Below are 26,386 nucleotides of genomic sequence, written 5' to 3' on the forward strand. Positions count from 1 at the left end.
AAAAATTTTTTTAAAAAGGCACAAAAAACATCTAAAATATAAGGATAAGTAAGAAAGGTTAAAGGCAAAAAAATATGAGCCACAGAAACCACGAACAAATGGAAGATAATATTATATTGATAAACCCCCCCCCCCAAAAAAATAGTAGACTTATAAGGTAAAAAGGATATTTCATATGTTCAACTGACCAGTTGAACATGAACATAAAGTGCACTATGTAACAGTCTTGAAATACAAAAACACAGTATTATAGAACTATAAGGAAAGTCACATCCCCAGTCATACTGAGTGTTCTTAACATGCCTCATTCCATAAATGAAGAAATGGACAAAGCAGCCAGTACTGATATAAAAATACAAATATCATGATTAACCATGTTGGCCTGATATACATAGAAATTTATATCCAATAACTTCAATATATATATAAATATAGTGTTTATAAAATCTCATCAGGGGCACCTGGGTGGCTCAGTGGGTTAAGCCTCTGCCTTTGGCTCAGGTCGTGATCTCAGGGTTCTGGGATCGAGTCCCACATCGGGCTCTCTGCTCATGGAGAGCCTGCTTCCTCCTCTCTCTCTCTCTCTCTCTCTCTGCCTGCCTCTCTGCCTACTTGTGATCTCTCTCTGTCAAATAAATAAATAAAAAATCTTTTAAAATCTCATCAGTGCTAGACTATGAAATAAATGAAAGTATTTCAGAAGTTTAAGATTATATAAAGCATATTGTTTCTGCACAGTGAAATTCAGTTAGATTTTTTTCCATTGCTCTTTTTTTTTGAAATAACATATATAATGTTTGTTTGAAGGGTACACATCTGTGATTCATCAGTCTTACACAATACCCAGAGCTTAATACAATACATACACCCCTATGTCCATTGCCCAGTTACCCCATCCCCTACCTCCTTCCCCTATGATCCTCCACCTTGTTTCTTAAAGAAAAAGAAAACTACAAAAATTGTATGTTTTTTGGATATTAAGAAACTTCCCTTTAAGAGAAGATACTTGCAAATGACATATCTGATAAAGGGTTAATATCCAAAATACATAAATAATTTATAAAACTCAACATCCAAAAGCAAATCATCCAATTAAAAAATGGGCAGAAGGCATGAATAGACATTTTTCCAAAGAAGACATACTGATGGCCAAAATAGACATGAAAAGATGTTCACCATCAGGGAAATACAAATCAAAACCACAATGAGATATCACCTCACAGTAGTCTGAATGGCTAAAATCAACAAAACAAAAAACAATAGGTGTTGTTGAGGATGTGGAAAAAGGGGAATTCTCTTTCACCATTGGTGAACATTTAAACTGGTGCAGCCAGTCTGGGAAACAGAATGGAGGTTCCTCAAAATGTTAAAAATAGAACTACCCTAGGATCCAGCAATTGCACCTACTTGGTACTTACCCAAAGAATTACAGAAATACTCATTTGAAGAAATTCATGCACTCCTGTATTTATTTATTTATAGCAGCATTATCTACAATGGCCAAATTATGGAAACAGTCCAAGTGTCTTAAACTGATGAATGAATAAAGAAGACTGGCATATTTTCCCTTCTATATCTATATCTATGTCTATATCTCTAAATACATAGATTATATACATACAAAGGAATATTATTCATCCAACAAATGAATGAAGTCTTGTCATTTCCAATGACATGGATAGAGCTAGAGAGTATAATGGTTAGTGAAATAAGTCAGAGAAAGATGAATACTATATGATTTCATATATGAATACTATATGATTTCATATATGAATTTAAGAAACAAAACTAGCAAAGGGGAAAAAAGAGAGAGAGGTAACTCAAGAAACAGACTCTTAACTACAGGGAACAAATGGATGGTTATCAGACGGAAGGTGGATGGGGATATGGGTGAAATACAAGATAGAGGCTAAGGAGCACACTTGCTGTGATAAGCAAAGGTTGTTGTATGGAAGGGTTGAATCACTATACTGTATACCTGAAACTAACATTGCACTGTATGCCAACTAACTGGAATTTTTTTTAAAAACTTAAAAAAAAGAAAGAAAGAAAGAACTTCCCTTCAAAACTATCCATGTATCAGACGTCATAATGGAAATTATAAGATACTATGAGTTATGAAAACATGAAATATCAGAATTGGGAGAATAAAGTTAAATATGTGCTTAGAAAGAATTTTATGGCTTTAAAGGTATGTATTAAAATGTATGTATTAGAAAAAACAAAACTAAAAATCAATGCTCTAAGCACCAAGAGATTATAAAAAGTGTGGTAAATTAAATCCCAAAAAATATAGCATATAAAAAGAAATATAAAGAGCAGAAATTAATGAAAAACATGCAAGAGAGGTGATCATCTAATCATCTTCAACATATTTGTGTCTTCTAGATTTCAAGTAATTAGCAATTATACTCACAACCCCCACTCCCCATTGTGATTGCATAAATAAATACAAAATTTGTGCATCTTACACTTTAATCACCACTTTTCCGCAGTTAAAAGGAAATCATCTGTTTAACTACAACCAAGAGGCTTGGCTTTTAATGGGTGGGGTAAGGACAGAATATAAGACTTTGGGTGAACTCGTGAAGTGGGGAATTAATATTCAACTCCATATCATGGTGAGAAACTAGAAGATCTAACACTCCCAAATAAAGAGAGCAAAAGGAGTTGACGGTCTCTATTTGAGTTTGAGTTAAAAACAATCTCCCAAATATTTCACCACTAGCCTGCTCCACAGCCCCCATGAGTTTGGCTTTATTACCAGAATCATCAAAAAATCTCCCATAACAAAATTAATATAAAGTCATTCTGACCAGTATTTATTTTCTGGTGACTAGCAAATCCCAACAAGAAGTGAAGAAATGAACTCTCCATCCAATCCACACAAAAATCCCATAGAGAAGTCTGCTAAAATTTATAAGCCAAGATTTTAAGACACGAAGGAATAATCTACCCTGACTCAGAGTGACTAGAATTAGAATCCAAGATGCTTATGTATCAGAATTGTCAGGTGTATGTGTTTTTGTACACATAATTTTAAACTTATATTTTAGATATTTATACATTTACATTTGTATAAATTTAATGCATACATAATTTGGATATTAATAAAGTATATTTAAAATACATATTATTTGATTTACTAAAAGTATAAAAGATCAAAAGGGCAAATTTGAAAAAATATGAAGAGACTTTCTAGAAATTAAAACACACATTAACACATTTAACAGATGAGTCAAGTGAAATATTAGATACGACTAAAGAGCGATTAAGTGAACTGAAAAACAGCCTTAAGGATTACTGCTCAGAATCTAGGCATTCTCAAATTTATTGCTTTTGTTATAGATTTGTCATTTTTAGAAATCAATGTATAATAAAAACAGAATTTTATTTATTAGCCACTCCATTTTTATACTCAATCACAACTTTTAAATAGGTATCTATATATATTACCCTAAAGATTAAAGTGGTATGTATATAAAATAAGCAACCATGGATCCTTCACCCTTGGTGACATGTAATTCAATGGTTCAATATTTAATGTGAGTTACCTTAACAAAATCTCTATCAGTCTTCTCCTTCCATTCTTCACCAAATACAGTAGAAAAGGATCCTAAAGCTAAAAGAACAAACAGTATATTCAGTACAATGGAATTAATCTTTCACTTAATTCCTTAAGAGAGATGTGGAAAAAACAATAAAAATACATCTAAGTATCTTTGCTAAAAACTATTTCATGGTAAATGATACAAAGTCATGATAATCTCTTTTGAAATGTAATTTTTTTAATTACAGAATTTAAAAAAACTTGTTTTTCTATAAACTAAAAATACACAACTCATTTTTATAATATTTATACAAACAATAGAGAAAAAAAGTGAAGAGTACTATAACAGTTACTCTGTATTAGGCTTCATTTCTAGAGGAGAAAAATACGAAAAAGTCAAAGTAATGCTATCAGGTTGCCAGATTTAAAAAATTTTAAATCTTTATATTAATTTCAAAAATAATTGTGTAATTCATATTTCAAATAATAAAGGGCAAGGCATTCCTTGGAAATAATTCCCACAAACGAAATCTCCCTTAAGAAACACACTCAGGCCTATAGCTTCTTTGCATGTGATAGAGTCGTTCGGAAGAAAAATCAAATCATTCAATTCAAATTCTTAGTAACACTGTACCCTTAAGTCCCCCACAATAAAGGTTAAGGCATAAGTACATGTTACATAATTTTTTTCCTCCTTTATATTGTCAGCTCACATCGTCAGTTTATGGAACCAGACAGTTAAGCAGTATTATACAAATGTCTTCAACTGTGACACATCTGCCTTTAAAAATTAGGGAAGTGCTTTCATCAACTATGGTATTAATTCTGTAAAAGCTAGTTCTTTTGGAATACAGAAAGAAAACTATATAGTGGCAATTGTTAATAGAAAAACTAGTTTAGTGAACAAAATTCTTTAAAAAACAAAAACACATCCTTAATGGATATGTTGTAACCACCATAGCAAATGGGTATATTTTCTGTTGTAAAAAGATTCACTGAATCTTTATAATATTACTATGTCTTTAAGTTCAGACCTAATATTTCCTTAATATTGAGTAAAAAAAAAGTTTATGAAGTATTTAGATTAGAATAAGAATTTTCATTGAAAAAATATTAAAAAGAATGAGGAGTAAATTTTAACATAAATTAAGTTTATCAATGATATTAATATTAAAAACAGGGTCATGAGGAAATGATAAAAGAATAGATGCGAAAGTTTTTAATAAATAATTTCATAAAACAGCAAACTTACATAGAAGTAGCAACTTAATCAGAAAAATGAAACCCACTTATCACTAAATAAGACCACTAAAGAAACAAAGTTTTGTTACAAAGAAAAACTTCACTGGGAAAAGAATATTGAATGGAAATATAAGATGGAAAAATTAATTTTTTTGTCAAATAGAACTTTTACTATACGTCTTCAAATACACAAACAAAAAAAGACATACTTTATAAAGGATGTGTCATCTACATTTATCTCATTAAAATTCCATGTCCTAAAAAATAAATCAGGGGCACCTGGGTGGCTCAGTGGGTTAAAGCCTCTGCCTTAGGCTCAGGTCATGATCTCAGGGTCCTGGGATGGAGCCTGGGATGGAGCCTCGCATCAGGCTCTCTGCTCAGCAGGGAGCCTGCTTCCCCCCCCACCCCGCCCCCACCGCACCTACCTCTCTGCCTACTTGTGATCTTTCTCTCTCTGTCAAATACATAAATAAAATTTGTAAAAATAAATAAATAAATAAATAAATCAAAACCTCTCAAAAGCCTAACCAAATCAAATATATTGATAATCCTCAAAGTTAAAGGATTTACTTTCCTAATGTAAATCACTGCTTTAGGTACAGAGTATTCATAAAGTCCCTATGTATTCTGGAACTCTAAACTTCTCACTGTTGAAATGACAGTAATACTCCTTCAATATCATTTGCTAGAATACTAGTTTTAGACTGCTACACTAATTAATGATTTAGGCTTTTAGATAATTAAAAGTGACTCAAAAATGCACGAAGATTAAATTAGGTCTGAAGAATGTCATGCCTCAGTATACCAAAACTACACACACACACACACACACACACACACACACACACACACATGTAATCCTTATCCAATGATTAAATGGTCAAGACTTAAATTATTCTGGTTTGAAAATATTTAATTTTTCTAAAAACTTCATTTTAAAGTTTTTAAATGTGAACATTTTTAACTTTATTCTCTACTAAATGCTGGAAGATGTCCTTAAAAGATCAAAACAAGGGGCGCCTGGGTGGCTCAGTGGGTTAAAGCCTCTCCCTTCGGCTCAGGTCATGGTCCCAGGGTCCTGGGATGGAGCCCCCATCTGGCTCTCTGCTCAGCAGGGAGCCTGCTTCCCCCTCTCTCTCCATCTGCCTCTCTGCCTACTTGTGATCTCTGTCTGTCAAATAAATAAATAAAATTAAAAAAAAAAAAAGATTTAAACAAAGCATTAGGAACCACAGAACATGAAAGTAAGACCGAAATCCACCAAATTTAGATCTCCAAAGTTATAATACAAACTGAGAAGTACTTTGTTCCTCCCTCATGTAACCAATGAGACTTTCAGGCAGGGTAAGAAACCAGTTTTCACTTTTGTTTAAACATTTCAGAATTGTCTTCATACAACCTAAATACCTGTCAAATTCTAAAGAATCCTACTTGGACAATCCCAAATAAAATTATGGTTTAAGAGTCTACTACCTGACCCAAATCAAACTGCAAAAAAATGAACTCATTTGCAAACATGTTGCTACTGAAAGATAAAAGCAATAACTGTCAGGGCACCTGGGTGGCTCAGTGGGTTAAAGCCCTGTATTGAGCTGTCTGCTCAGCAGGGAGCCTGCTTCCTCCTCTCTCTCTGCCTGCCTCTCTGCCTACTTGTGATCTCTGTCTGTTAAGTAAATAAGTGAAATCTTTAAAAAAAAAAAAAGCAATAACTGTCATGAATCTATAAAATATTAAAGAAATTCTCTCTCAAACTATCTCTACTGTGCTATACAAATAGTTTCTACATGATAAAAAAATTTCAATATGTCAATACCTTATCCTTTTTTTTTCTCCATTTATCTGAATTGTTGAGAAGACATTATGGGCAGTTTGTTCTTGAACTGCTCAGTCTTTTTCCCAGGGGATAAATTAAATCCCTCTCTCCTTGTGACTATGTGCACCCAGAACTTCCTTTTGATTCATGCTATCTACCCTATTTGGAATTATCCCCGTAATTTAACCTTTAATAGTATGTACTTCGGGGAAAAAAAGAAGTTACAATGGCATTGGAATAGAAGGAGGGTTGCTTAGCAAGAAAAAACTGTATATCAATAACATTCAGCCAACATATTTTAAAATGAAAAACCATGAGCAGAAAAAAATTTCAAAACATATTTTCTAAATCCCTTTTAACTACAATTAGAGAAATAAAAAATTTAATCTTTTTTTCTTTTTGAACAATTTAGTCTTAAGAGTAATCTAGATGTAATAAGAGACCATGTCATAGAAAATAAAGAATTTGACTTACAAAAATCTACAACTAGCAAATCATATAAGTAAAAAGGATGTGAAATATCTGATAACTTTTATTTTATTTAGGCAGCAAATTTTTAAATACACCGACAAACTGTTTAATTAAAAATTACAATGACACATTAGGAAAAAAACAATTTCTTTCAGATCCTAGTTTTTTATATCAAGATTTTGTATCAAACAATCTTCTAACATCAAGAAACCCTCATCACTACTCTAAGAAAAATCCAAGATTTTTATTTCAAAAGTTCTAGTGAGATCATTACTATTTGAATATTTAAGACTAAAACCCCCCTTCATTATCTTAAAAAACACATTTAATACAATAAAAGCAAATAAAGAATGCTATTATACCAATAAAAATTATTTCTCTCCTTAAAAGCCTTTTTAAAAAATCCCTAATACCCTTATAAAATGATCATACGATATGATAGGTTCAGCTTAAAACTTACTGTCATCAAACACCCCGGCATTAGCAAGTAATAAAGTGATGATTTTAGGGTCTTTTTCAAGTTGCATGACGTGCTTGCTTTCATTTGATAGAAGAGTGCATACATTAATAGCAAAGTCCACTTCATTTGGGAGTCCAGATAACAGTGAAAGCACCAATTTATTATAATCATTTGGCGAATTGAAGTCCATAGATAGCCCATAACTTTGACGCAGATAATCTAAGATAAAAATAAAACATCTTAAGTATATCAAGGATTAAAAACCACTATCAATAATATCTTACAAATGCAGGACAGAAGCTTGTTTTCCTTTATAAAATTTAAATTAAGTAGAAGTTTAAAGAGTTCAACTTTCTAAACTTAAGTTAAAATTACAGTCTTCAGAAAGTATTAAAATACCAAAAAAAAGTACTATTATGCCCTCTTGGATATCATTACCAAATTATTAATATATCATTAAATTTACATACTCTACACTTTTTACTCTCCTACTTCAAGGGACTGAATCAGGTTTTTTTATATATCGTAAGCCAGGGATACTAGTTCCTTTGAAATTTTTAACAATATCATGATTTTAGAGACTTTGGCTACCTTCTTTACCAAATTATAGGAGAATTATCATTTTTTGGGTCAGATTTATGGCAATATAATTAATACAGTAAAATTCATGCTTTTTCGTTCTATGAGTATTGACAATTTTTTAAAAAAACCACAATCACAATGAAGATAAAGAATATTTCCATCACTGCAAAAAGTTTATTTAACCTTTTCTGCAGTTAAACCCCTGTTCTGTTTCTATAACTTTATTTCAAAATAACAAATAAATGGGATCATACAGTATATAGTCTTTTTTTTTTTAAATATTTTATTTATTTGACAGAGATCACAAGCAGGCAGAAAGGCAGGCAGAGAGAAGGGGAAGCAAGCTCCCTGCTGAGTAGAGAGCCCGATGTGGGGCTCGATCCTGATTCTGAGACCATGACCTGAGCTGAAGGCAGAGGCTTAACCCACTGAGCCACCCAGACACCCCCAGTATGTAGTCTTTTATATCTGATTTCTTTCAATCCATGTTGATGCATGTATTAGTAGTTTGTTTCTTTTTAATGCTACAGAAAGGGTAGAACACAATTTGTTCATCCATTCCCTAGATGAGGGACATCTGGATGGTTTTCAGTTTTGGGGACTTATAACACTGCTGCTATAAACATTCATATACAGAACTTCGTGCAGAAATATTTTTTCCTTTCCCTTGGATTTCTGGACCATATATAAGTATATATTTAACTGTGTAAGAAACCGTGAAGCTGTTTTCCAAAGTGGCTTACAGCATCTTGCATTTCTACTGACAATATACAGGGTTCCTGTTGCTTTGCATCCCTGCCAGCATTTTAACAGCCAGTTTTAAATATACTGAATCTAACATTTAATAAATATTTTCTCCCAAACAATGGCTTATCTTTTTTTCTTATTTGATAGAAGCCTGATTTATAAATTTTTACTTTATAGTTCATGCTTTCATGTCCTAAGAAACCTTTGCCTAAGCCAAGTTAACTAAGATTTTCTGCATGACAATTAATTTAAAACATCTTCAAAACTTTAGGGGCGCCTGGGTGGCTCTGTTGTTAAATGTCTGCCTTCGGCTCAGGTCATGATCCCAGGGTCCTGGGATTGACCCCCACATCAGGCTCCCTGCTAGGTGGGAAACCTGCTTTTCCCTCTCCCACTCCCCCTGCTTGTGTTCCCTCTCTCACTGTGTCTAGCTCTGTCCTCAGACATACACCCCAAGTACATTTTTCACATAAAAATATAACTAGTTTAGTGCAAAGAGGCAAGAAAACAAGAGATAGAAAACCTCTAGATGAGACATTTCAGAAATTCATGAATTTTTAAAGAATTTTTTTAAACCCTGCTAAATGGATTATAAGTAGAAATCTATTATCACAACATGCCACAAAATCAAATTATATAGGGAAGAAATCTTTACAATATTTAAAACTGAATAATATCTGTTCATTTTCTATAATCTTGATAATAAAACTTCTAATAACAACCTAACATAAACATAAAATCTGGAGAAAAGGTAACAAAACTTCTGTGAAGAAGAGATTTTGATATTTCTATACTGTACACTGGAACTAAATAGTTTAGAGTTTCCATGAAACTTTCAGACAAATCTCTTTCAGAGAAAAAACTAAGAACCCACATTGAACATCTGTCACATTCTTGTTTATGTGGGTTCAATATGACCTCAAAATTGCTGTTGTTTGCTACTGAAGAATGAAAGATACCATTAGATACTCAATTCAGTGCATCCTTTCCTGAGTGACTTTGCCAAAGACATCTCCAATTAAAATAAAATAACTAAATATGATAATTACAAAAAGTCCTTTATATCAGGCTTGGTAAAGATTTCTAACATGTAGGAGAAATTGTTTATAAGATTTTAAGAGCTTCCCTTTCATTCCCTTCCCCAAGGAAATGTGATTGAACAGCTACAATTTCATAACTGGTATGGGATTAGGAATTTATTTTCAACATTCTTGACTCAAAGTTTATAGCAGTTTGCTGACAAACTTAATCTAAGGCAATCACTCTGAAAGGGAGAATTATTCCTGAAGTGCTTTTCACACTACAGAAATTATACAATACTCTCTTTCTATTATTGGCAGTGATTATCATAGTCTGAATGTTAGACTACGGGGGATTTTTTTTTTTTTAAGACTATGGGGGATTTAATGGAAAATCTTTACCTAAATAAAACTGATAAAATTAAAAAACCAAAATGAAACACAACGTCCTGTATAAAACTTTTCCAAATTTAAGCACCAAAACTGAAAATGGACAGAGTGCTTGACCTTCTTTTATCAAAAAGATTAGACTGGATTAATGATCACTAATATCCTCGCTAGCTCTGAAATTCTACAATTTCAGTGAGTTATCATTTGTCAATTTTGTCTTTCATAATTTTTCTACTAAAGATATTGTATATAAATTTTTAATATATTTTAACTTAAAAATTAATTTTTTATTTTAATTTTAAAATGTAAGATGAACAAAAAATTACTTAATAATCTCCCTATAATTCTGCAGAACTGACTGCATCCAAATGAATACCAACAACAACAAAATAGAGAAAGAAGAAAAGCAAAGAAAGGATTAGGTATCTGTGGTAAGGAAAAGTATGAAAAACTATGCAAATAAATGACAAAACTATCATATATTGATGCTAGTGTTTAATAATCCTAAAACTCCAGGCAAAATCTGCTCAATATTTTTTTGCCACTTAAAGCCAGAGTAAGTTTCTTTAAGGAAAAATCTGGTCCCATATTCTATCAGTGTACAATATTACATCAACTAAAACTGCACTCCATGCCAAATGTCCTAGAGCTACTGTCAATTGAAAATGATTATTTCAAAATATTATTTTAGAACAGTTTTTCTTAATATTAACAATATAAATGTCTCTAGATAAATACACTGATCCAAATACATTTGTCCAAACGTACAAAGAGAGCAATAAGACTGTATGACCAAAGATGTAGTCACAAATCTTCTATAGGTTCTAATTAAAATTTCCTAAAGGCTCCTAATCTACCACTATGTAAGTCTAATTTGGTGTTTATTTAAAATACACAGACACACACACATTGACAGGTATGAAGCTTACTCTATTTATCTTAGTGACAACTGAAAAGCTTCTTAATAAAGGATTTGCTTTGTATATTGATAATCACATTAATTTTCAAACACTGTCATAATGTTGTTATGCCTCTTCCTTAAAAAAGCACCTTCAAATTCATAAATGCTGCTCTAAAATACTACCTCTTTTCAGTGTGAATTAGATATACTATAGTCTGATGTTCCCCAGCAATTCCTTCTTTCTTTCCTTTCATTAGCCCCCAATCCTGATTTTGTTAAACATGCTACATGTTGTTTAACTGCTCAGATTCTCCTTTTAAAAAAGGGGCACAGATATGACAGTATATCAGAAAGGAGTTATTCTAACACCAAGTTAAGCAATTCTGTCATTCCCTTAACTTGTAATAATAACTCTATCAATGACTTTCATTAGGCTTCTGAAATACCAGGATTATTTCACATCTTTTTCTCTTGAGGTAATCAGTTTAATTAGGGGAGGAAAGAAAAGAAAAAAATATCCAGAAAAAATTTCATTCTAAACAAGATCAAAAGTAGAAATGGGTCAGGTTAGGGAGTTGTCATAGTAGACACCAAACTGTATTAAGCTAAAAAAATGAACAGTTCTGTTATTACTGCAATATACATAAAACACAGAGTTATATAAAGTTGAAAATGGTCTTAAAGATCATTAGTATAATGTCTCATTCAATGCAGGAATATCCTGTATAACATCCTTGAATTCAGTAATGGTCATTAGCCCTTTCTAGAAACAGAGAGTGTATCACCTAATAATAAGTCAACCCATTTTATTTTATCAGCTTAAACTATTAGCAAGATTTTTACATGGTGACTTAGAATGTTCTCCTTTAATCTTGGTTCTTAAGGTAATTAACTACTCATTAAAAACAAAGTGAGGTATGGTTTGTACTCATCGCCACCAACTTCCACCCCCATTATACAAAAGCATCAGATGATGAAGTCTCTTCTAATAATGATCAGATTCTAGGAGATTCTGTTTCTTTAGTTATTACAGACTGGGAAAGAAATATGGAGTCATATTCAACATAAAAGAAACTTTGAAAATAGATAATGGATAATAAAATTAGTGATACCAACACAATGAGAAAGCTTAAATCTAGTGACAGATTATCTATAAGAGAATGGGAATACCACCAATAAAGAATAATAAATATCTAAAAAATTGTAAATTTTATCAAGAAAATACCCTTAAAAAAGACGTATCTCCTTTTTTAGGCCAAATGTTGGTGACTGAAGAAAAGTGATGCTTGTCTCTTCAGAGTTCCCTTCCTAGTCAACACAGTCCCAACACTCAAAGCTACTAAACAGAGGAACCCCTATGGACTCTGCCTCAATAACCTTTTTATTAAACTCTCAACCTAATCATTTTCAATTTGAGTCCTGCTCTTTTTAGCTGCAGATTCCTCTGTAACTATTATAAGAATGACTTAAATGAAAAAGAAAAATCTTATCTGTGGTACCTTAGGAAAAAATACTCAAATAGAAACATTTCCGTGGAATTCTGATGCTGGAAGTTCCAGTAATTGTAGAAAATCCAGAAGATGCTAAGTAGTCTTGACCTCCCTAGCTCTATACAACCTCTCTCTTCTCATTTTAGTGACTATTCAAATTAAACCGACCATTAGTTAAAAAAATAAGGAAAAAACTTCACTTGAAAATATAGATATTTGTAACTCTGAAAATTCCTATGACTAAAAATCTTATACAGTCTATTCAGAAAGGACACTGATACCAATTAGGTGTTGATCTTTGAAAGTTGCATGTGCAAAGTAAAGAATTAATTCACTCGATGATGTCTATTTTCCTAATTCAAAGCTGGACGATCTCCAGTGATACTTACCTGACACACTGTGTTGCTGGTAATTGTAGGAAGATGGAATTGCACCAATAGGAAGCTGTGGCTTTGGATTGCCTGGTGGTACCTCATCGTCATCCTCCCCAAAATGATGAACTTTCTCGTACTTTTCTAGGTAACTGAAACAGAAAAACAACACAGCTGAGTTTAACAAACAGATTTACATCTTATTTTTTAACTCTTACCACATGGTATCTGTTTTCCTTCCCCAGAGCCCCTAAATTTAAAATAGAGTTAAGATACCACAAGCCTCATATTAGGGAAACAGTCACTTTAACAGTGGTACTGCAGACAAACTCAATGCAATGCTTCTAAGTGTTCTTATATTTTCAGAAAGACCACACCATTACCCAAAGACAAACACATGTACATGAGTGGGAGAACATTTGATTTATTGATTAAAAAAATTATATGAAGTCATTTAAAAGCCAAGTGAAAATGAGAAGATTCTCTAACCCTAGGTCCATCCTCAACCCCCAGTCTCACTCAAAAGGTTCACATGCATACTGTAATGCTATATTTTCTGTGCCTAATTTTATTTAATGATATATTTTATAGATCTAAGTATGTAAGTACATTAGTACTGCTTGTTTTTCTTAACAGCTGCACAATATTTGATCCTATTCATACATCATAATTTAACTAGATCTCTAGTGTATAACTACTTTCAGTTTTGCTTTTTGCTATTACAAATGATGTAACAGCAATAAACTTAATCTGTACACTTATCTGAATATTTTCTCTGGACAGACATTGGAAATGGTATGCTCATTCTAAATAAACTCCCATCCAAAAGTGATAGCCTAATATATTTTAACTAATTTATAAGATAGTTCCTATATCCCCTACTGTATTACCACTACTGGATATGATTAATCCTCTTCTTAAATTTTTTATTATTTTTTAAAAAATTTATTTATTTCAGAGAGAGAAGGAGAGGGCAAGAGAGTGCATGTATGAGTGGGGAGGAGGAGGTGCAGAGGGAGAAGCAGACTCCCTGCTGAGCAGGAAGCCTGAGGTGGGCTTGATCCCACGACTGAAGCCCAAGGCAGACGCTTAAGCAACTGAGCCACCCAGGTGCCCCTAATGCTCTCTCTTTTCTTTTTAAGTATTTATTTATTTGAGAGAGAGAGAGAGAGAAGGAGTGTTAGTTTCAGGGAGGGACAGAGGAAGAGACTCTACAAGCCGACCCCTCATTCGGCCCAGACCTCCCCCCAACCCCTCCTGGCAGACTGGCTGGATTCCACCACCCATGAGGACATGACCTGAGCCAAAACCAAGAGCTGGGACAGTCAAATAACTGAGCCATGCAGGTGCCCCGATTAATCCTCATGACATCAATTACAATGAAGTTTCCAAATTCTCAATCTATCATCAACTACTAGTTTAAAATAAGATTCCCAGGTAAACTTTAAAATAGTGAAATAACTGTCAAGTCCAACACTGTAGCTAACAAACTTGTTACTGTACTTCACAAATCAGAAGTTGAACTGATTAATACAATGACTTATATTTGCTACAGAAAAGTTCTAGATGTGATTATTTTACAGATCAACCCTTTTACCAGTCCTGATCTAAGCAGGTACTAAGTCCATTAGTTGCTATTTTCAAAGTCCTATAGCTATCCACCCCTTTGCTTTTTAGTTATAGATAGCTGAGATGAGAAAGGGAGGTTATCAATGAAGAAATACAATGATTTTGGAAGCATTATTTTGAGTACCAAATCTTAACTTTCAAGGTGGGATAAATGTAAACTACAATTTTACAAATATAAAAACTAATGACATTGAAAATCATTACCATTCCTTATTTTCCCTTTTCAGGCTTTACAAGGCACAGTAATTCACATCTTTGAGCCTGGAAAGGAATTGAACTGTCCCTTTCCACTCCTTCTAAGTTCTCCAAATAAACTCAGTTTGAGCAAGGAACTCTTTCCTAGCTGGCAGTTTGATAGCTAATGAATCCAACACTTTTCTTTTTTTTTTTTTTTTTTTTCCAACACTTTTCTTTAGTGTTGGAGATACAGCATACTAAAGCAGACACATATGTGCAGATACACCCTTGAGCACTGAGGAGAGAATATATATTTCATCTTGATCCTGGGGATGTCACCCAGCAGAGAGATTTATAGTCTAAAAACATAAAACAAAAGGATGATTAAAAAAGAACCCATCTCTCTCCAGGATAGACTGACAATGGACTTAAATAGGTAAAGAAATCAGGTCTATTCTTTTTGGGTTTCTAATGCAGATATCATAAAAAGAAGTGTATATATAAATATAGACACAAACAGCTGCTCATAAATTATGTGACATATTTTCTGCAAATGAGGGATTATCTACATCACTCAGGAAATAGTATTGACAGAGGTATTTAGAGAGTACAGTCTTTTGGAATTGGAATGGTAAAAAACTACAGATAAATAATCTTTATTAAATAATTTTTATCAAAATAGAATCAAAACAATGAAGATAAAGAATTTTAAAATAAAAATCTTTAATTATAATATTTTTAAGGTTCTTTCTATAAATTTGTTAGTCATAACTGAGCATAGCAGATTTAAAATTTATGTTTTTTATTACAGCTGGGAAAGAAAACAATATTACTAGTAAAGAAGGACCATAAATATGATTTTTCCTTCCCAAATACCCAAAATGCAGTCCAAGTAATACAAACCTTGATAACAACACAAGCACTATATACTCATAATAAACAGTGTACTATACACATATAACCCTTTATAATTCAATTTCTCTTAAAATATTAAAAAATGACCTCTGGTTCCTTGACATGTTCTACTCCTATTCCTCTAAACAGGTTCTTAATTTCATTCCCCTAAAATCTGTGGTGTAGGCAAATTATTATGATTTTAAAAATTTTTATGTTCCTGGCTTGATTTGTTCTGTCATGATTAAATATTTCCAACCGAGACCCAACATTTCTTTGTTCAACTAAGGTTTTGGCACCCAGTTTTGATCTCTTGTCTCTCTCAATAAACAAGTACAAAGTATTTGGCTTTTCAAAGAGTTATATACTTCTAAAAACTAAAAAGTAGTAACAGATAAGAGCAGCTAAAATACAGAGTTACATTTCAAAGTCTAAGTTTTCCAATATAATTCTCCATCATCACCTTGAGCTATACACTGAGAGATACTCTGTGTTCACTCATTAAATTATAAATGCTAGACTATATTTCACTCTCTCTCTTGTCAAAGTCAATGGCATCACATTGAATAGTTACTATATTGATCAAGCAAGTATTTATTGAGCTCTTACAGTAATCTGCCTTGTACATTACATATTTAACTCAAGACTGGTAAAATACTAGAATCCAGACAGGAACAGATTCAGGCGGGATGAGTTTTATCTTCTTTTTCTTCAACTTGGCCTTAACTTACTTTACAGTAGATTCTCTATCACAGGTTACAGACTTAGAAGAAGGCAAATGTGAAAAGTTGGCATATAATATAGAAATTATTTTATTTTATTTTATTTTATTTTATTTTTAATTTTATTTATTTATCAGAGAGAGAGAGGGGGAGAGAGCAAGCACAGGCAGACAGAATGGCAGGCAGAGGCAGAGGGAGAAGCAGGCTCCCTGCTGAGCAAGGAGCCCGATGTGGGACTCGATCCCAGGACGCTGGGATCATGACCTGAGCCGAAGGCAGCTGCTTAACCAACTGAGCCACCCAGGCGTCCCTAGAAATTATTTTAAATGGTACGGTTTAATTAAAAACCTTAATAAATGTGACTGATAGAAATATAATACAGTGGGATGGATTAAGAGTTCATTTAAAAATAGCATCAAGGGCGCCTGGGTGGCTCAGTGGGTTAAGCTGCTGCTCAGGTCATGATCTCAGGATCCTGGGATCGAGTCCCACATCGGGCTCTCTGCTCAGCAGGGAGCCTGCTTCCTCCTCTCTCTGCCTGCCTCTCTGCCTACTTGTGATCTCTCTCTGTCAAATAAATAAATAAAATCTTTAGAAAAAAAATAGCATCAAATAATATGGGCAGTATTATTATGAATATGGGAAAATTAAACCTCTTACAATATCTGACAGACCAAGTAAACAAAAAAATTAGGTTGTAGAAAATTTGAGTATAATCACCAGTAAGATTGATTTATTAGACATACAATGATTTTCTTTTCAAAACTCCATGGAAATTACAAAACTGATCATATATCAATTCACACAGAACACCATAACAAATTTAAGATTAAATATTATATAGGCACATTCTCTAACCACAATGTAACTCAAAGAAATTAAACTCTTGGATAATTAAAAATAACTTTCATGATATAAAATTCCAAACCTATATGCAATTTATCTTCACAATCTTCTCTCAGATTATTTTAAAGTAATTCCCAGATATCAGATAATTTCAACTGTAAATATTCTGGTAGAATTCTTGGAAATTAAAAATGACATTATCAACAAAAACACTCAAGAAAACTCTTGATTATTCTTGGATCAAGGGAAAAAAATCAAATGTATATGATTGGAACACTTCTTTATAACAACTTTTTGAACCGTTTTTAGTTAAAGATGATAGTTCAAGGACCCATATTCATCTCTTCCCTTAAATCTGATTGTAATGACCTTTAAAGGATAAAAATAGAGGAATACAGCATTATTTGTAAGTTAAAAACTTATAGAATTTCTGATCCATGAAAAGCAACTTCAAGGATCTACAAGACTAAGTTGCAAAACACTTCTTGAGAGAGTAATGTGATCTAGTGAAGGAGAACCTAGGCCAGAAAACATATACAGGAAAGTTCAATTTGGATTTTCTTCAACCAGCTTTGCCCACTGGCAGTATTGTAGCCAATGAGTTTTATCTGAGGCAAGGATTATTCCTAACTGGATTTCCTTTAACCACTAAAGGTTGAATGGAAAATGAAGGTGTGTCTGATAATGGGATCCAGAGAGTGTCAATTATTTTAAAAAAGAACATTCAGAAAGTTGAGTTGAACTCAGTGGTTGTGCAGGGAGGTAAAGTCCTTTATAAATTTCACCTTATAGGGCACATGCGCCCCAATATTTATAGCAGCAATGTCCACAATATCCAAAATATGGAAAGAGCCCAGATGTCCACTGACAGATGAATGGATAAAGAAGATGTGGTATGTATGTACAATGGAATTTTACTCAGCCATCAAAAAGAATGAAATTTTGCCATTTGTGATGATGTGCATGGAACTAGAGGGTATTATGGTTAAGTGAAATAACTCAATCAGAGAAAGACAATTATCATACGATCTCACTGATACATGGAATTTAAGAAACAAAACAGAGGACTGTCGGGGAAGAGAAGGAAAAATAAGATGAAATCAGAGAGGGAGACAAACCATAAGAGACTCTTAATCATAGGGAACAAACTGAGGGTTGCTGGAGGGGGAGGTGGGTGGAGGAATGGGGTATCTGGGTAATGGGCATTAAGAAGGGCACTTGATATAATAAGCACTGGGTGTTAGATGGAACTGATAAATCACCAAATTCTACCTCTGAAACTAATAATACACTGTATGTTAATTAAATTGAATTTAAATTAAAAATTTTTCTTTTTTATTATTTTAAAAGATTTTATTTATTCATTTCACAGACAGAGATCACAAGCAGGCAGTGAGGCAGGCAGAGAGAGAAAGAGGAGGAAGCAGGTTCCCAGCGGAGCAGTGAGCCTGATGCGGGGCTCAATCCCAGGACACTGGGATCATGACCTGAATGAGACAGCTCATCATGACCATGAGCTGAAGGCAGAGGCTTAACCCGCTGAGCTACCCAGGTGTCCCTAAATTAAAAAATTTTAAAACCAAAAATAAATTTCACCTTATAGCTTCTTTGTCAAAATGAACACAAAGACACCAGGAGTGCGGGTTCCTATGAAAAGCACCAGCATGGAAAGACTGTCATCAAGTGTTATCAGGTAACTGGATCTCTATTGATGTGCTCTATAAACACAGCAGGTACAAAAATTGTGGTGGCTTGGAAACGATAAAGGTAATGAAATTTCTCGGCCCAGGATTGTCCTCCCAAAAATGACAATGCAGAAAATCAATGAAGAAGGCAAGCTTCAGAAACTGTTCCACATGGAAAAGAAAAGAACTAATGAAACTGGGAGATAAAAATGAGATATATATGTAAACAGGAGAGCAAACATAAATCAAAAACAAAAAACCACATGCAGTGGTCCTGAAGGAAAGACCTGAATAAATGGAATGGAAGTGATAATCATTTTCTTTTTTTTTTTTTAAATCATTTTCATAATAAAAGAATTTCTTTAACTAGAATATGTAATGTGTATATCAAAGAGCTCTCTGGAGCTGGGGTGTCAGGGTACATGGGTCACCAGGCAAAAATTACTAAAAAGGGAAAAACAATCAGATATATCCTGATAAAAGATTTAAGCTTCAAAGATAAAGATTCTAAAGTTTTCAGAACCATTGCCACTCCCCAAAAGTTATACAGAACAGTTGGACTAGACTTTGACTTCTCTTCAAAATTAATAGCTAGAAGATAATGAGGAATATTAGAATTTTGAGGAGGAAACTTATTTCACAAGAAATCCCTACCTAACCATGTTGCTCAATTAAGACAAAAGAAATTCATTTTTTGACATGTAAAGACTCAGAATAAAGCAATATAGCCCTCTAGGGAGAAAAATACCACTCAAATAAGTACAACTCACCCATGAACAACACAGGGGTTAGGGATACTAACGTCCACACATTCAAAAATCTGCATATTAACTTCTGAATTCCCAAAAACTTACTTACTAACAGCCTGTTGACCCAAAGCCTCACCCATAACATAAACAGTAAACTGACAGATTTTATATACACGTTATATATTGTATTCTTACAATACCATAAGCTAGAGAAAATATGCTATTAAGAAAATCATAAGAGAAAATACATTTATAGTAGTGTACTGTACAAAAGATCCACATACAAGTGAACCTGTGAAGCTCAAATCATGTTGTGCAAGGGTTGACTATAATCTAATGGATAGAAGAATCAAAATTAAGAAATGGTTAAATAGCAATACAGGTGACTGACAACATGTACAGAAACTAAGACATTAAACTCAATCATAACTATTACATTACAAAAAAGAATATAAATGCCATTGGTTACAAAAGGAAAACATAAAAAATGTAAAACATTAAAATAATTTGAAAAACAGTTTCCTGATAAGAAGTTTAAAAACTTTAAAAGATAAAGAAGTAGTAGAAAGAAAGAGAAAGAACTTTAGGAGAGAAAAAAGTAGAAGGTAGGAAGAATTAAAACTGTATTCTGATGCTTATACTGAAAGACTGAACAAAATGGGTTAATTTTTACTGTTAAAATGAAGGACAATATGTTCTTAGCTGTGTTTCCCATTTTTCTAAGTGTTTAACAGCATAATTAAAATCAGACTAATTACTTTCCAAACCACTATAAGGAAAAAAAGTATTACTGTATATAATATACAGAGAAAAGGAGAAAAAAAAATCACCCTATAATGCAGCCAATTGCATTCTTAAGCATATAGCCCAGTAAAAACTGGTAACAACCCAAATATTCATTAACAATAATATAAATACACACACTGTGGCATGTTCATGCAATGAAATATTATATAGCAATGAAAATTAGAAACTAACGGAGTGATTCAAATGGCCATCAACAACAAATTGTTAAAAAAAAAATTTCTAAAGATTACATTATGATTCCACTTATATAAAAATCATAAACAAGCAAAAAATTTACATATATTATTTAGAAATAGATAAGTGAGTGCTAAAACCACAAAGAAAAGCCATATAACAATTAGCACTTAGAAAATAAGTTAGGATTTATCCTTTGAAAGAGAAATGCAATAAAGAAAGAAACACAAGCAGTTTCAAAGGTATTAGTAGTTTTGTTGTTGTTATTGTTGTTTGGGTGTAGATAAGCCTGCATATATTAAGTTTTTTCATATTTATTTTATATTTATTTCATAATTTTAAAAAAATTTAAACACTGGAAAAAAAGTATTGTTATTTCAAACTTTCAAATAAAACAAGTATTTTCATTGCCATATAAAATGTTTCCAATTACAGAAAATGATTAGAAGCCCCTTGAAAACTGTAATCTAGCAAAATCTGAGAAACTTTATAAAAACTACAGGTAAAAAAAAAAAAGACTACATTTATAAATGGTACATAAAGACTAAGCAAAAGAGCAAGATAAGATTTTGTTACAGAAATCCAGTAATAGTTCAATATTAAAAATTTTATAACACCAAACTCACAGATCAAGAAAAAACATTATCTAAACAAAGGATGCCAAAGCTTATTTAATAAAATTAAGCACCAATGCTTCATAGAATTAATGAAGAATTCTAGAATACTGCTGTTTTTGGATATGTCCTATGGCCCCTCTGGTTGTACCATATACAACAAAGAATTCCCTATCTATCTCCTTTCTCAATACAGTCTTTCTCAGAATATTATACCTCAGCTTGATCCAGGGTACTTGCTTCTGTAGAAGAGTACCCTTCAAAATGGGCCACACAAACAAAATATTCCAATAGGGAAAGATATTTAATTTATGGATCCACACTACCTCCTTCCTTCCTCACTGACAGTCCATATGTTACTCATCTGATATTAACCAATGTAGAGGAGCTAAGAGTGGAATTCCTATTAATTTATTAGCCTTTGACCACTGGACCCTTAATCATTAGGTACTAATAATGTCTATGTATGTCAAGGTTTAGGGAATTTAAAGACAATATTATCTAATTTTAATTAAACTATTTCTCACAAAAGAGATTAAATAGATTTCTTCAAAGAAGCTACAATTTGAATAATGCAGCAAAATAAAACAAGAAAAAAGCAAAGCTGATACTTCCATTATAAAACAATGGCAATGTGATCAGACAGATATAAAAGAAGTAGGCCAAAAAATTTCTAAATTATCAAAAAATAAAATACCTTAATGTGGATTAACATTGATTATGAACGTTGTCCTAGGTTAATGTTGTACTTTTTATGTTACTGATGATTTCCAAGATGTTTAAAACTTCAAAATTTGAAGACAAGCTTCTATATTTTTCTAAGTAATATTTTTCAAGTCATTGAAAAACCAAATCCTTTTTAACATTTTTTAAAATCTAACCAAAACTTTTTAAAATTAAAAAATAAATATTATTTCAAGCAAGTATACTGAGATAAATATTTATAAGAGCCCTTCAATGGCCAAATCCACTATCACTGGGGAAACATATCTTCATTTTCTCATGATAAAAAAGGCTAAATTAATACATGGAAAATATGTCAACAAAACAAATACTGTTGGGAAATGGTAAGAAAACACTACTAAGGAGTTGAAAAAACAAGGATTAGAGCAAATTATATTGCGTGGGAGGTTTTCTATATAGCTGAATTCAAGTACAGATGTTTCTAACATATCTGAGCTTATAAGTATTTCCTAGATTCTCTTTCAAAAATGAAATTCGCAAAGAACTACTTTTTGGTGAGTCATTAAAGGAAAGCTGTACCAGAGAGGATATATTCTCAAAAGCAAATGATTTTAGAAAAAAAGAATTTCAGGAAAACATGTTAATTCTACTTAAAACCAAAATGAAGAAGCAGCTGCTTTAACTGGGAAAGGGAAGTAGAAGCAGGGGAAGGGAGCTAAGGAAGATGAGAGAGAAAGCAGGCAGAAGGAAGGGAAAAAAGGAAGATTAAAAGACCTGTAAAAAGCATTTATTGCATCATTTATAGGAGGATAATGCAGCAAAGAAGCTGGAAAGTCAGAAGTGCCAAAAATGCTTCAGGATGATGTCAATGGGGTCAGTTATATAAAAACAAGGTCTTTGAAACACAGAGAAATCTTCAAACATAATGAGATGTGAAGTGATAAGAAAATATTTTGAACCAGAGAGGTCAAATGGATATCTTAGTCAAGAGTAATTAAAAATGCTGCCAATCTTGAGAGTTATATATTTACTTCACTTTTTAAAAAGTCCCAAATTTGCTGATTTTCTCATGACAGCATTAGGTGATGAGCAGTTATCTTACCTAACAGCTAATTTAAAAACAAAACAAAACAAAACAAAGAGACCTTACCAACCCTTTAAAGTAAAAACAAACAAACAATAGAAAGTAATTACTTTATTTACATTTTTTAAAAGATTTTATTTATTTATTTGTCAGAGAGAGAGAGAGCAAGAGCAAGCACAGGCAGACAGAGTGGCAGGCAGAGTCAGAGGGAGAAGCAGGCTCCCTGCAGAGCAAGGAGCCCAATGTGGGACTCGATCCCAGGACGCTGGGATCATGACCTGAGCCGAAGGCAGATGCTCAACCAACTGACCCACCCAGGCGTCCCGAAAGTAATTACTTTAAAAAAGAAATCCATTCTATGGAGAGAACATTTTCTTAAAAAAGATGCCTTTTATTTTTTATTTTTCAAGATTTTACTTATTTTTTTTTTAAGATTTTATTTATTTATTTGACAGAGAGAAATCACAAGTAGATGGAGAGGCAGGCAGAGAGAGAGAGAGAGAGAGAGAGAGAAGCAGGCTCCCTGCTGAGCAGAGAGCCTGATGCGGGACTCGATCCCAGGACCCTGAGATCATGACCTGAGCCGAAGGCAGCGGCCCAACCCACTGAGCCACCCAGGCACCCCAAGATTTTACTTATTTGAGAGAGTGTGTGTGCATGCAGGGAGAAGGACAGAATGGAAGAATCTCAAGCAGACTCCCAGCTGAGTGGGGAGCCTGTCATGGGGCTTGGTCCTACAACCCTGAGATCATGACCTGAGCCAACACCAAGAGTTGGATGCTTAACCAACTGAGCTGCCCAGGTGTCCCAAAAGGATGTTTTTTAAAAGCAAATTTCCTTCCATGATATGATCTTGTTGAAAATATTGTGCATGTATCATACATTAAAACTTCCATATCTACACTGCAGTAGGAAAAGGAATTTTCCAAAACTGTTTAAAAAAAAAAAAAACCTTCACCAAATTCTGTGGGCTTTGAACCCTTTAAGACAACTTTTATATTGATATAATTCTATACTTAACAGTCATAAAAATACTTCAAAGAACTCATGTCCTCAATCCAGATGTACCAATTGTTTATATGTTGTTTAGTTGCTTTATCATATTCTCATTTTCTCATTCTCTCCTCCTCCTTCTGCCCACACATGTACACACCCACAGCGCTGCAACCCTCCCCACCCCCAGAGTTTTTCCTGAACCATTTAAAATTAAGTTACTGTTCCTTATTTTTAACAAGCTTGACATTTTTCAAGAGTAGAAGGTGGTTACTCTGTAGAAAGTCCATCAATTTAGGTTTGTCTGAGGGTTCTTTAATAATGAAATTAGATACAAAGAATGCACCTTTGGCAGGAATACCACAGAAATGAATGCATATCCTAGTGTATATTATAAGGAGGCATATTATGTCCTATTGATCATACTGTTAACTTTGATTACTTTGTAAGACTGGAATTGCTAGGTTAAATCACTAGGAAGTTACTTTTTTCCTTTTGGAAATTAATAAGTAACTTATGAGAGAACACTTTGAAGTTATGTAAATAACCTGTTTCTTACCAAACTTTCACCCACTAGTTTTAGCAACCATTGAAGATTCCTGCCTGAATCGGATTATTACTGTAATGGTGATTTTTCCTTAACTCCATTATTCCTTCCACATTTATTAGCTGGCATTCATTCTACTGTAAGTGAGCTCTTCCCATCCTCTCCCATTTATTCAGTTACTTAAAACATCATGGATTATTTCAAAAATATTATATTCCTATCATTATTTATTCTAATGTTCAAAGTGTTCTAGCTTTGGCCAATGGGAGCCCTTTCAAGCCACCTCCTCTATCTTTTGATGTAGCTAGCCCTATCATTTTTTGAGCAGTTTCTTGCTTTGTAGAATAAGATAAAACAGGCTTATCTTGCATTTTCCCTGCTTCCGTACTAGCATCACTCTTTTCACCAAGGAACACTGCTTCTTTTTAATGAGGAATGGTATTTAGAAACCAATACCTAAAGACGAGCTATGCTCACTGCTTATAGAGGTATCTTTCTTCCAGGCCCTTTTAGTATATTTATTAGTATGTATAAATCCATTTTTGTATCTCTATAAAAGGATAAGATCGTATTTATACCTCTACTGTCAATTCAACACCACAGTTTTCCCCTTTCATATTTTTAACTTTCTTTCTCTTTTTTAAAGATTTATTTATTTATTTATTTGACAGATAGAGATCACAAGTAGGCAGAGAGGCAGGCAGAGAGAGAGAGAGAGAGAGAGGAGGAAGCAGGCTCCCTGCTGAGCAGAGAGCCAGATGCGGGGCTCAATCCCAGGACCCTGGGAACATGACCTGAGCTGAAGGCCGAGGCTTTAACCCACTGAGCCACCCAGGCGCCCCTATGTATTCATTTTCTTTGTTATTTTGTTTTTAAATTGCTTTTTGCATTTAGGAAGGTCTGTGTTTTTGTTCTATTGGTTACCTATGTACTTATACATTTATAATGCAGTAATCTCATTTTCTTATTATCACGCAGTATATGTCAACTTTCAATAGTATCTTCTCAATCCCAACTACTGCTTTACAACAATCAATAAGCTTTTCCTACTTTCCTCTTTACCTCTTCCTTTATTTTTTTTTTTTACATTTTTTTCTTTTCTTTTTTTGTTTTTTAAGGTTTTATTTATTTGACAGAGATCACAAGTAGGCAGAGAGGCAGGCAGAGAGAGAGAGAGAATGAAGCAGGCTCCCCGCTGAGGAGAAAGCCCGATGTGAGGCTTGATCCCAGGACCCTGGGATCATTACCTGAGCCAAAGGCAGAGGCTTTAACCCACTGAGCCACCCAGGCGCCCCTACCTCTTCCTTTAGAGTTGGCATTATTTATCCTTTGTAAGAATATGTAAGATTTACATATTATTCTTTCACCTTTGTTGTCACCTACGTTTTAATCTTAGATCTACAATTATAATATATTTAATAATAACCATGGATTCTTCTGCAATGTTTTCCTACTCAACTCTAAGTTGGATAAAGCCCATCCACTAGTGGATTCCTCAAGAAATATTCAAGTGTGTACTACCCTATTGAGTTATACATGTTTAAAATATTTTTTTATTCTTGATGTTTAAAAAACAGCTTGGCTTTTTTTGTTTGTTTGTTTCCATAAAAATATATTTAATAAACCTGTTATAAAAAAATCAAACATTTTCAACATTTTATCAATTCAAACTCACTGTAAGTTAACTGGGACTTCTTTGTATTTTGGAGATTACCTCAACTAAAAATGCATTACACATTTAC

At 33.1% G+C, this 26,386-nt stretch overlaps 1 protein-coding gene across 1 annotated transcript in view; it reads right to left on the bottom strand.

Annotated features, from left to right (window-relative positions):
* The window catches only part of ARID2 (AT-rich interaction domain 2), a 166,684-nt gene that overhangs the window by 70,109 nt on the left and 70,189 nt on the right, over positions 1-26,386 (bottom strand). Inside the window, exons 4-6 of the mRNA XM_059185572.1 lie at positions 13,058-13,191; positions 7,540-7,758; positions 3,555-3,622 (exon numbers count right to left, since the gene is read on the bottom strand). Coding sequence (XP_059041555.1) covers positions 3,555-3,622; positions 7,540-7,758; positions 13,058-13,191 — 421 coding nt within the window. The remainder of the gene's footprint in view (positions 1-3,554; positions 3,623-7,539; positions 7,759-13,057; positions 13,192-26,386) is intronic.

Source organism: Mustela lutreola, chromosome 8 (assembly GCF_030435805.1).
Source record: "Mustela lutreola isolate mMusLut2 chromosome 8, mMusLut2.pri, whole genome shotgun sequence".
In the NCBI taxonomy this organism is placed as follows: Eukaryota; Metazoa; Chordata; class Mammalia; order Carnivora; family Mustelidae; genus Mustela; species Mustela lutreola.